The 13,203-nt window shown below is 37.1% G+C and overlaps 1 protein-coding gene and 1 long non-coding RNA gene across 2 annotated transcripts in view; one reads left to right on the forward strand and one right to left on the reverse strand.

The window, feature by feature from the left end:
- The window catches only part of MYO5C (myosin VC), a 315,165-nt gene that overhangs the window by 174,188 nt on the left and 127,774 nt on the right, over nucleotides 1-13,203 (reverse strand). The window contains exons 19-20 of the mRNA XM_053717482.1: nucleotides 6,721-6,932; nucleotides 2,494-2,659 (exon numbers count right to left, since the gene is read on the reverse strand). Of these exons, the coding sequence (XP_053573457.1) occupies nucleotides 2,494-2,659; nucleotides 6,721-6,932 (378 nt within the window). The remainder of the gene's footprint in view (nucleotides 1-2,493; nucleotides 2,660-6,720; nucleotides 6,933-13,203) is intronic.
- LOC128663253 (uncharacterized) overlaps nucleotides 1-13,203 on the forward strand; it is an 87,527-nt gene that overhangs the window by 18,784 nt on the left and 55,540 nt on the right. The window lies entirely within an intron of this gene.

Raw genomic sequence — 13,203 nt, forward strand, 5'->3', positions numbered from 1 at the left:
CACACTTGAGACCTTGTAACACTAATGAGTCACATGACACCAGGGAGGGAAAATGGCTAATTGGGCACAATTTGGACAATTCCATTTAGGGGTGTACTCACTTTTGTTGCCAACGGTTTAGACATTAATGGCTGTGTGTTGAGTTATTTTGAGGGGACAGCAAATTTACACTGTTATACAGGCTGTACACTCACTACTTTACATTGTAGCAAAGTGTCATTTCTTCAGTAACAACAAACTCACACCTAACCTAGCTAGGTAAAGGTGTCTAAAAAGGAGGTGCGCCAGATATAAATAATATGATAAACCTTATTAACCTGTTAGATAATAAACGTATATAGTGTTGTAATCAGGAAAAATATATATATGCCCCTATGAATTAATCTCTATAATAACACATAACTCTTACTGCAAAGGATACCTAAAAGTCCGTTCATAAATTATAAGGTTCCTAAAAGAAATTGATAATGTCCACAATAAACGTAATAATTACAAAAGTCCAGATATAAACTGATCCAGATACGTATGTTCAGGGAAATACAGAGGACGGGCAGCTCTCTCCAGTATGGTATAGATGTAAACAGTTCCTGAAAAACAGAAAAACGAGAGGCGCTCTTGGTGTAGTATGTCCTATACAGACATCAAAAGATAAGACAGAGATGGAGATATACTCACAAACGACGTTGCACATGCAGGGCAATAACGGACAAGCCGAAGCTTCAGAGCCGTTCGGCTGACTCGCTTAGGCAATGGACGCTTGAGGTCAGATCGAGGCTCCCCACAGTGACTGCTTCCGTTGGCACTCCTAATGCGGGATACCGAACAGCTGACCGATGTAGATTAAACCCCAATAGAGAAGCTCTTGTGTTCTTGCAAAATGAGCAGTTGAAAATTCTCAGTGTAGTCACAGCCTGAACAAGATGATCTCACCAGTATCACACACACAACTCTTCAATATCTTGGTTTTCAATACAAGGATGGACTTTTGGGATTTGTTTTCTGTTAAAAACAAAACGGAAACTACTAACAGAAAACAAATCCCAAAAGTCCATCCTTGTATTGAAAACCAAGATATTGAAGAGTTGTGTGTGTGATACTGGTGAGATCATCTTGTTCAGGCTGTGACTACACTGAGAATTTTCAACTGCTCATTTTGCAAGAACACAAGAGCTTCTCTATTGGGGTTTAATCTACATCGGTCAGCTGTTCGGTATCCCGCATTAGGAGTGCCATCGGAAGCAGTCACTGTGGGGAGCCTCGATCTGACCTCAAGCGTCCATTGCCTAAGCGAGAAGCTTCGGCTTGTCCATTATTGCACTGCATGTGCAACGTCGTTTGTGAGTATATCTCCATCTCTGTCTTATCTTTTGATGTCTGTATAGGACATACTACACCAAGAGCGCCTCTCGTTTTTTCTGTTTTTCAGGAACTGTTTACATCATTTCTTCAGTGTTGTCACATGAAAAGATATAATAAAATATTTTAAAAAATGTGAGGGGTGTACTCACTTTTGTGAGATACTGTGTATATATATATATATAAAAAAAAATTTCTCATAAGTGAAGAACAATGCTATTTCAAGTATTTCAATTTTAGAAAACAAAAAAAGTGTTAACATTGTTTGAAAGGGAAATTGTATATGTCAAGGTGTTTGATTAGGAAGGTCTGAAAGGTGTGTGTGTGTGTATATATATATATATATATATATATATATATATATATATATATACACATATATAGATATATATATATATATATATATATATATATATGTGTGTGTGTGTGTGTGTGTGTGCATTTTCCGTGTGTATGTTTGTGTGTATATATATATATATATATATATATATATATATATATATATATATATATAAATATATATATATATATGTATACCCATATGTAAACATATGTTATGTGTTAACTTTAAACTTGTAATATAAGCAATGTTTATGGCCGTTGCGCAATCCATTGAAAGTATAAGGCGCTCTAAAGGGAATTCAGCCACGCTAAACATTCTTTGGTTATTCTGTTTTACCATGGACTTGCAATCCCAGATTATGCACTAATCTTAGTGCAGTCATGTGATATTGATAACACACCCTACACTATCAAAAGTGCTCCACTTGTAATCTAGGCCATATACTGTAAACTCAGTAAGATGATACGTTAAATAAAACGTGTGCATGTAATAAGACTGTGCACAGTTGTATTATGGTAGTAAATTGAAAAGTTGTTTTCAAATTTCATGTTTTATCTGACTCATGAAAGATTCATTTTGAATTTAGTGTCTCTTTTAACCTTGAAAACCACTTTGGATATAAAAAAGTGGAAATTGAAGCTTTTAAAATAATCTAAAATGTGAAAGCTACAAATGGAAAATTAACAATTGTCTTAATGCTCTAAATGAAAATGAAAGGTGTATTTTATAGCATCACTTTAGCAATGTACATTGTTTTAGTATTTATTAATGTATTATTCTATTTAATGACTTACCTTTCTATACCTCTTTCGTGCCAAGTAACCACGTGTGAATGATTGTATAGTCACCGTAGCAACCAAGATTAGCTGGTAAAGCCGTCTCACTAGGAATCCTCTGCAATATTTCTGAATAATAATAGCTGCCCATGCATATTTTAATGCTTTTCCACTTAATGCTTGTCTTTAATAAGAAAAAAGAAGTATAAATTAGTTCACAAAATATATATATAAAATATATACAGTACCAAGCAATATACTAATACATCAGGATTACAGTTTTACTACCTAAGGCCAGAGAGGTGATTATAAGGTCCTCCGCAATTTATCTGGTCCTTCAATTCTTGAAGGGGCATGAAACCCAAAATGATTTCAGATAGAGAATTACATTTTAAACAACTTTCCAATTAACTTCAATGATCTAACTTGCTTCATTCTCTTTGCATCCTTTGTTGAAGGTGCAGCACTGCACTACCGGGAGTTAGCTGAACACATCAGGTAAGCATATATGTGAAGCTACTAATCAGTATAGCTCCCAGCAGTGCACTGCTGCTCTTGAGCATACCTAGGTATACTTTTCAACAAAGGATGCAATAAGAACAAATACAATTAGGTTATAGAAGTAAATTGGAAAGTTGTTTAAAATTGTATGTTCAGTCTGAAACATTTTGGGTTTCATGTCTCTTTTAACATCTTGTCCTTTACATAACGCGTACTACCGGTTTCATGTCTCTTTTAACATCTTGTCCTTTACATAACGCGTACTACCACACTTTTATGTAGTTGCCCTGCTCTTGTACAGTATTTTTTTTATATCTGTGCATTGGACTGTGCCAAAGAATTGCCACATTTCATGTAAACTGAAAAATCGACTATATTTTATTTAGCAGTAAGATAATTTCTAAACAACACAAACACTTAGGGGGATATTTATCAAGCCGTCAACCGCAAAGACGCCGGGATTCCGCAGCGTAATTGTTGGGAACTTGATCCGACCTAGTTATCAAAGCCTACAGACCGGCAAAAGTTGAAATCTGTGACGTAATATATGATCCGCCGGTCTCAATCTGAAGCAGATCGATGCTTACGTCATTACAGATGTTCCGAATACACATTCGGCTCTGACACTTTTTCAAAGTTATCAAATAGTTAACAGGTACACTCGCAGCTATTCCGGCCCAGCATACCTGGTTTTCAATACACCAACCTGGAGGCCGCAGATGCCATAGGAATCAATGGGAGTCTGAAAGCAGCGAAAGCTTATGTTCAATGCTGCCAGATATCCCATTGATTTCTATGGTTGAAAACAAATTACGTTTACACCTAACACCCTAACATAAGCCCTGAGTCTAAACACCCCTAATCTGCCTCCCCAACATCGCTGCATCCTAAATAAAATGTATTAACCGCTATTCCGACCCCGCCGCCACTAAATAAACTAATTAATCCCTATCCTGCCGCTCCCGGACCCTGCCGCCACTAAATAAAGTTAGTGACCCCTATACTGCCAATCCCGGACCCCCCCCCCCGCCGCCACTAAATAAAATTATTCACCCCTAAACCTCTGGCCTCCCACATTGCTACCACCAACTAAACCTATTAAGCCCTAAACCACCAGCCCCCCACATCGCCATAAACTAAATTAAGCTATTAACCCCTAAACCTGACAACCCGCTAACTTTAAATTAAAATAAACTAATTTTAAACTATTAATTAACCTACCCTAACTATTATACTACAATTAAATTAAAATAACAATTAAATTAACTAAATTAAACCTAACCCTACTCAAATTATTTACACAGAAAAACACAAAAAAGGTTTTAAACTTCTTTACACCAGTCTGATACCTGCACATATCAAAAGAAAGAAATGCACTCTGAGAGCAATTCTAGACTAGAAATACAAAGAAAGATGGATGTGGCGCTAAATAAATAAACACGGTATCTCTAGTAAAATAATTTAAACTTAATGCATAAAACGCAATTAAAAATACAATTCGCAATTAAAAATAATAAAATACTCGTAGCAAAACACATAAATATTATGATTTAATACACATAAATAACGAGATGTAATACACCAAACAAATCACATATAGAATACTAATCGTATACGTATAAATCCTATACCACCGGTGGTTAAAAAGGTTATATAAAAAAAGGGGGTAGTGTAAAATCCGTTAAAGTGCAAGAATAATCCAATAGTAAATGAGCTGTGCAAAGTTTGTTCAAGCATCCATAAGTATGAGGCAATACAGGAACCAAAGAACAGTTTGTAAAGTACAATCTCCACTTGTTGATAATGTCAGTTTTGTAAGGTACAATCTCCACTTGTTAATAATGTCAGTATTGTAAGGTGCTGCGGGATCTGGGATAGGGGTGTCTATTACCTTGAGAGTACGACCAACCTTCATATCCTATTATTGAATGAGTTGTATAGTGCAAGAGAATGGACAGTTCATATTAAATATATAAAAATATATTTTAAAAAATCTTTGTACTCAAATTATTTAAATATACTATTTAACCTTATTAAAAATTACTAAATTACAAACAAATATAAACACTAAGTTAAAACTCCCCCACTAAATTACGAGGAAAAAAAAAACATTATCAAAAATAAAAGAGAATTACATCTAATCTAATAGCCCTAACAAAATAAAAAAGCCCTAACAAAATAAAAAAGCCCCCCCCAAAATAAAAAAACCCTAGCCTACACTAAACTACCAATGGCCCTTAAAAGGGTCTTTTGTGGAGCATTGTCCCAAATAAATCAGCTCTTTTACTTGTAAAAAAACAAACACCCCCAACAGTAAAACCCACCACCCAACCCCCCCAAATAAAAACCCTATCTAAAATAACCTAAGCTCCCCATTGCCCATTTTGGGGGGGGGGGGGTCTTTTTTCATTTTGATAGGGCTATTAGATTAAGTGTAATTCTTTTTTATTTTTGATAATGTAGTTTGTTTGTTTTTCGTAATTTAGTGTTTTTTATATTTTTCTAACTTAGCGTTTATTTTTTTGTTGTAATTTAGTAATTTTTAATAAAGTTAAATAGTATATTTAAATAATTTGAGTAGGGTTAGGTTTTTTTATATGTAATTTAGTTAATTTAATAGGTCGTTTAATTTAATTGAAGTATAATAGTTAGGATAGGTTAATTAATAGTTAAAAATGTGTTTATTTTCATTTAAATTTAGCGGGTTGTTAGGTTTAGGGGTACCCACATTTTTTCTTAATGATTCAGAGAGATCATGCAATTTTAAGCAACTTTCTAATTTACTCCTACTATCAATTTGTCTTCGTTCTCTTGCTATCTTTATTTAAAAAGCAGGAATTTAAAGCTTTGTAACCAGCACATTTTAGGTTCAGCTCCCTGGATACAGCTTGCTTATTGGTGGCTACATTTAACAAACCAATAAGCAAGCATAATCCAGAATCTCATCCAAAAATGGTCCAGCTCTTAAGCTTTACATTACTGCTTATTAAATAAAGATAGCAAGAGAACGAAGAAAAATTGATAATAGGAGTTAATTAGAAGGTTGGTTAAAATTGCATGCTCTAGCTGAATCATCAAAGAAAAGAATTGGGTTTAGTGTCCCTTTAATAGCTTAATTTAGTTTATGGCGATGTGGGGGGCTGGCAGTTTAGGGGTTAATAGGTTTAGTTAGTGGTAGTGATGTGGGAGACCAGAGGTTTAGGGGTTAATACGTTTATTTAGTGGCAGCGGGGTCCGGGAGCTGCGGAATAGGGGTTAATAACTTTATTTAGGTTGCGGTGATGTCGGGGAGCGGCGGGATAGGGGTTAATAACTTTATTTAGGTTGCAACGGGGTCCGGGAGCAGCAGGATAGGGGTTAATAACTTTATTTAGGTTGCGGTGGGGTTGGGGAGCGGCGGGAGAGGGGTTGAAAATTTTAGTATAAAGGCAGCGTTTAGTGACAGGGTATAAATAAAGTTGGTAAAAAGCCGAATAGACGTGAGATTGATGACTGCTAGTTAACAACAGTCCGATGCTCATCGCCCCGTACTTGGTGCACGTTTTTTAAAAAAATATGGAGAGCGTATTCAGGTCCGCAGCCGCGATGTTAGGCAAGCATATGGCGCAGGCGAATGCAGCATAGTTGAGGCTTTGATAAATATCCCCCTTAGGGTATTTGCGGCTCTACTGTGTCTATTTGTGATATTTATAAATAGTGGTGACAATTATATTTAGCAAATGGTTTCAGTTTATAGAAATATACCTGACAGCACGCTGTCCACGGAAGTATTGTTGTATTACAATAGCAGCCTGCCTAGCACGGCGAAACTTATTTCTTTGGACCCAACCTCTCATGTTCTTCTGGATCATGATACAAGCATTTCTCAATTTGTCAGATCTCAGTTTTTCCAAGTAGGCTACCTGCCCAGCTCTGAAGAAGATTTTTGTTCTGCCAAACTGATATTGATTGGAGTCCTGTAAATTTGCAAGAAAATCATTGGGGGGGGGGAAGAGAGTACAAGTTCAAACATGGGAAGCAGGAAAAAGAATTTGTTCAGCCTTCTCTTAATGGAAATACAAAATTTAAATCTCTCACCCCAGAACATTTCATGCAATAACAGCTAGAAACTACTGCACTACATGAGCTCTTCATTGAACAACAGAAGATTTAACATTTGCAAATTATCTTCATTGCATATGTTGGTACTTTATTCATACACAATGACCTATGAACCTCTTTGTATGTTTAGGATATTTCAGTTTGAGTTGTGACACATGACTATTCAAAATTACATTTTTCACTTTTTTTTTTTTTAATACCTCAAAAAGTACTACCTATTCCATTGAGCTTTTTCCAAGTAATACGCTTTTGTAAAACAATATTTCATTTAGAAGGCGTAATCAAATGTAAACGGAGAAGCTAAGTGCAGCACAAAGCCAACACTGCTCATCACACTGAAAACGCCCTTCTCACTGTAAAGTATGGTGTTGGTATCATCATTCCTAAGCCAAAACAAAACTTGAGGTATTTTTGGCTCTGCTGCGTCTATATTTCAATTTGACATTTATAATAGTGGTGACTGTTTTGAAATGATATTTAGCAAGTGGTTGTGGGGATGCTTCACCAATCATGTTGCAGGGATACTTTTCTAGGTAGGGACTAGGTAGATGAATGGAGCTAAATTCAGGACAATGGGAAGTCTGTTTCAGTCTGCAAAACACCTGAGACTGGGCGGAGGTTCACCTTTCAACAGGTTAAAGTGATCGTAAATCCTAATGTTTGTAAAACACTAGGATTTACCAGTGGAACAAATAAAGGGGACTTTCAGTCATGAACTATAAAATAATTCATGCTGAAAGTTCCTTTATTTGTTTGAAGCGTTAACCACACTGAGTTCCTCAGTCAGCTCACTGCAGAACGCTATTTTGCTGTGAGGTGACGTTTCCACCTCTTAGCCAATAGCCATGTGGGCTATCCGGCTTGGCTCCAGCTTGGCCGCACGCTATCGGCTAAGAGGTGGAAACGTCACCTCACAGCAAAATAGCGTTCTGCCTTGGGCTGCCTGAGGAGCTCAGTGCGGCAAACGCTTCAAACAAATAAAGGAACTTTCAGTATAAAGTATTTTATACTTCATGACTGAAAGTCCCCTTTATTTGTTCCACTGGTAAATCCTAGCGATATTTACCAATATTTTAAGAACACTAAACACACAGCCAAATAGTCAAAAATTGCAGGATGCAGATGGGGAAAGATGCTAGAGACTTGTTAAAAAAGACTCATATCTGTATATGTCATAGGTGGTTCTCAGTATGTGAATGCTATACAGTGTTTTATACTGTATACTGTTGTAATTCCAGGTTTTAATAATACAAAATGTGGAAACATCCAAGGGTGGTGGATAGATAGATGATAGATAAATAGATTGATTGATAGATAGATAGATAGCTAATAACAGACAGCACAAATTGAGAAATTGGAATGCAAACCATAGTAATTGTTTCTAAAATAATGCCTTTTTGCTTTTCATGATGAGTCTTTATACTATTCTGGGAATTTCTGCAAAGTAAAGGCATTTTCTGAAAGCCTATGGAATGCTGAAAAGAGCGTTTTACCCTAACAAAAACTAGTTAACTGCGAAATGGATGAAGAGATTCAAAAATAGAGAGACAAGTTAGCTTCAGGGAATGGGCTGCATAGAAAGGTGTAGAGTTTCCTTTATGAATCTATCGATGATGAATCTGGCTTCATCCAATAGCTGCATGCCCAGTATGAAGCCGAATTTGTAATTGCTCCACTAAATAAAGTATTAGATGCGGGCGGAGGAATGGTGTAATGTTTACCATCTCTAATTTGTAAATATTTTACTAAGGAAGCATCCTTAAAAAAAGTCATAGCTTAAAGTGCCCCTGTTCGTATTAATGATTTTATATACGTGTAGTACATCTTAAAACTTTACAATAACTTTAAGTATGTAAAGGGACATTTAACTGCTGGGTACAAGTACAATATTATGGTTAACACTCACCATTCTATTGTATTACCTTTTGAACCTGAAGCTCTCTTTAAAGCCATTCTCAAATTTTAAAGGGACATGTAGTGCATTGCTACTTCTGAGCCTACCTAGGTATGCTTTTCAATAGAGGATACCAAGCAAAGAAAGCTAATTCTATAATAGAAGTAAATGTGAAAGTTGTTTAAAATTACATGATCTGTCTGAATCATGAAAGTTTCATTTTTACTTTACTGTACCTTTAACCCATTCCAGAAGCCATTTGGTAAAGCTCTGCATCTTTATACTGTGTGCCACCATCTTGGTAACGCATCTTGTTGCATTCTGTGACAGAAGCAGTGCGCTTTCACAGATCAGTGACACTAACATCTGTCTAACAGTTATATCCTTTGGATTAACTCACACAATAGAAAGCAGAGGTTTTACATTTTGCAGTTTTTATACTGTTTAAAAGCTACATAACAAATATAAAAAGTCCTCAGGAACAGTAGCCAACCTAATCAGAGGGCCCTAGTGCAAGTGTTTTCGGGCCCCCCATAGGTGACTCAGGAGTAAGTAATAGTATTAATATACATGCTGCTCTGTACAAAGATTTTGAGGACAGACAGACCTGCAAACTGTACTAATAAATGGCTCCCCTGCATTAGGATTGTACACATTCTGCACACTCCCATTGTATAGACAGGCTGCTATGGACCACCTCCAGTACACCTGCTGCACCAATGGTAGCTCCGCCTCTGCTCCAGAATCAGCCACTGCTAAAATGTAGAGCTCCTGCCTTGCATTGTGCACGCTACACGCTTGATATGGCCTGACAAGACGACAACAATACCACTGATCAGTGAATGCACAATGCTTCTGTCAGGTAGAAGAATACTTAAATTCCATGATGGGAATGCCCAGGAGGAAGAGACAGAACTTCACTAACCAGCTACTGTAGTTGTACACAGCAGTTTAATGTCACTTTAATTAGTAATAGTTGTATTTCTTAAACCCCTTGAGGAATTACATTTCTCTCAGAAACTAAAAGGAAAAGGTACTTTGTGATAAAAGAACATTTGCTACAGGGTTTTTTTTTTAAATAATCTTTTTATTAGAGGGCTCAGAATGACAGATACAGAAATAAAAGAACAATTTGAAACACTATACATGTCAGATATTCATGTCATATCTATAAAAACTAAAATATACATACAATATATTAGCCCTCCTCCCCCCCCCCCCCCTTCCAAGTTAACTAGGCCACTCTTAGGTCTCTGAATTGTGGGTACTATACTTGTCAAGGGGTTGTAATTTAAGCATGAGACATATAGATATGAAGCAACCTAGGAGATATTAATGCAACAGCCAGGACTGTATACACAATCTAGATATGGCAATACCATGCAAAAAATACCTCTATAACAATGTTAAAGGGACATTATACACTCATTTTTTCTTTGCATAAATGTTTTGTAGATGACCTATTTATATAGCCAATAAAGTTTTTTTTAAATTTAAATGTATAGTTTTGCTTATTTTTAAATAACATTGCTCTGATTTTCAGACTCCTAACCAAGCCCCAAAGTTTTATGAGAATACTGTCAGCTACCTATTACAGCTTGCTCCTGTTTGTGTAAAGGGTCTTTTCATATGCAAAAGAGGGGGGAGGGTCTTATTTCCCACTTGCAGTGGGCTTTCCAGCTACCTTTTCAACAGAGCTAAACTGAGAGCTTCTAAGTAAGTTTTTAAACCGTTTTATAGTGGATTTTTATATCAGTATCTGTGCATCTTATTCTTTATAGTAGTGTCTATTACATGCAGTTATATGAAAATGAGTGTATACTGTCCCTTTAAGTCTTGTAAACAGTGAAAATATAATGGTAGGTATAAAGAGATAAGGACACTGATAAAGGGATTAGGACACTATGATAAGTTACCTCACCTCAGAGGAAAGTTGGCTTGTTATCAGGAAAAACCTACAATGCTAGACTGGCCCTCTAGTGGCCATATTCTGAATTGAACTGGATTAAAAACAAATTATGGGAGATCGTTAAGAATATATAAGAATACAATTCCCATAGATTTGCTGTTAATTGCTGGGATGATTTGCTCAGGTCTAAGTAAATCCGGATATGGAGAAGTGGGCAATCTCACAGATTAAGGGTGATATGATGACAGCTCTGGCCGCTAGCTGCCCTGTGAATTTTTTTTTTTACTGTAAGGAAGCCCATCTTGTGATAATACCTATGAGCTATAATATAGTGAATGCAGTAGGGACATAATAACAACCGACGATCCCACATAAAAACAAAAAGGGGAATATTTAGTGTATAATGTATATAAAGGTGTGGGTTATCAAATAAACTGTGATAATGAAATCAACCTTTACATTAACAAAGGTACAATCTCCACAGCGAGAATAGGGTATATACATAATCAAAACCGGAGAGTCCTGATATGGTATGTAATATATGGAGTAAGAAGGTAAACTAGTGCTCAGTCTCTAACCTTCTCCGGTCCTCTCAATCCTCTGTGTGTCATTTCGTATGCAGGTCAGAGGCATATGTGAGTTGGTCGTGAGAGAGAGATTGAAATTTGTGGGCACCGTATAGATACTGGGCAGACCAGCAGGATAAAAGATGTAAAGATCAGGTAAGTACTGTGTGCGCCAGAATCTAGCAATTTGTGAGTCATTTATAAGGAGTGTTTCATCCAGTAGATTCCCAGATGAAAGCCCAGGTGCCTTTAGTCTACTGCATGTAGTTGTATCCCCATCATTTTCTGTAAGGAGGATTTCCATCAAGGGTGGTCACACTGTTCTCTTCAAGCCCTGTGTTATGGTTTTAGGGGGATTTTCCACCATAGCTAATGTTGACCTTGTTAGACTATGTTGCACTAGAACGGGTGGCATGCAAGCATGTGAGACTGCGGGCTCCAGATAATTGCATGTCCCTGTAAGCAGCATTGAGTTATGGTCGCGCTGGTCATCTTAAAGATCTTTGGTTGATTCATGTACCTCTGATTTAGCCATGAGAGCATATGGGAAGCAAGGGGTTTTCTCTGTAACCTGCTTTATCTTCCTGTCCCCATTTAAAAGGTCCTGCTCAGGTTCTTTTATAGGTAAGTGCTCTGATAACAGTTAAAATTTCTCTATGAAGTCTCTGGGCAGAGATCTTTGGTAGAGTTTGATTAGCAGTTTCTCTAACTTTGCAAAACGTTTATCTAAGATCTGCTCTAGATCGCTCTCCCACTCGGTCGCCATCTTGGAATAGTCTTCTGGCAGATGTATTAAAGGTTATAGCTTTGTTAGGCTGCTGGGGTGACAATAGTAGATCATACTGTCTGGTGTTGTAAGAAGCTCAGTAAGACAGGTATCAGTTGTCAGCACTGGTAACCTGGTGAGTCAGGGGGGGGGGGGTCGCTACCTAGTAGTGGGCCGCCGCCTTAGGCCTTATGCTTCTGATCTGTGGCTCCGGTTTCATAAATACAGCAACTGTAAGCTGACATATAACCACAGACTGTTATGTGGCTATTGTTTGATGGTTAATGTAGAGGAATGTGCTGTTTGAGCTCAATAATCGGTGGAATTAAGAGGAGAGCTCGCAGAAAATGCGTCCTGTCAGGTACGCCATTCGGACACGCCCCCTTGCTACAGGGGTTTTTAATCATTAGAGTTTGATATGGTTTGGTTCCAGGACCAGTGTAAAGGTTTCATGTGCCCAAGGCAAGACTTAAAGGGACACAAAACCCAATTTTTTTTTCTTCAATTATTTAGATAGAGCATACGATTTTAAGCAACTTTCTAATGTAACACCTGGGTAGTGCCTGCTGATTGGTGGCTTAATGTAACAACCAATCAGCAAGCACTACACAGGGTGCTGAACCAAAATTGGGCTTGCTCCTATGCTTACATTCCTGCTGTTTCAAATAAAGATACCAAGAGAATGAAGAAAAATTGTAATAGGAGTTCATTATAAAGTTGCTTAAAATTGCATGCTCTATCTGAATCATGAAAGAAAAAATTTGGGTTTTGTGTCCCTTTAAAATGTGAGCTGTATAGTTGTATTCTGTACTATCCATCCACCTATCTAATTCCCTGCCTACCAACAAGCTCACCTATTCAGTTTTGTTTTGTAACATCTAACATCAACAATGGTGCAGCTACCCCCGCATTTGACTAAAACGGACTATTTCTCATGCTGGATCAGTCATTCCAGTTGTTTAAGTTCACAAGCCTGTACAACAGAGATCAG

The sequence above is a fragment of the Bombina bombina genome, chromosome 6 (genome assembly GCF_027579735.1).
Source record: "Bombina bombina isolate aBomBom1 chromosome 6, aBomBom1.pri, whole genome shotgun sequence".
Lineage (NCBI taxonomy): Eukaryota > Metazoa > Chordata > Amphibia > Anura > Bombinatoridae > Bombina > Bombina bombina.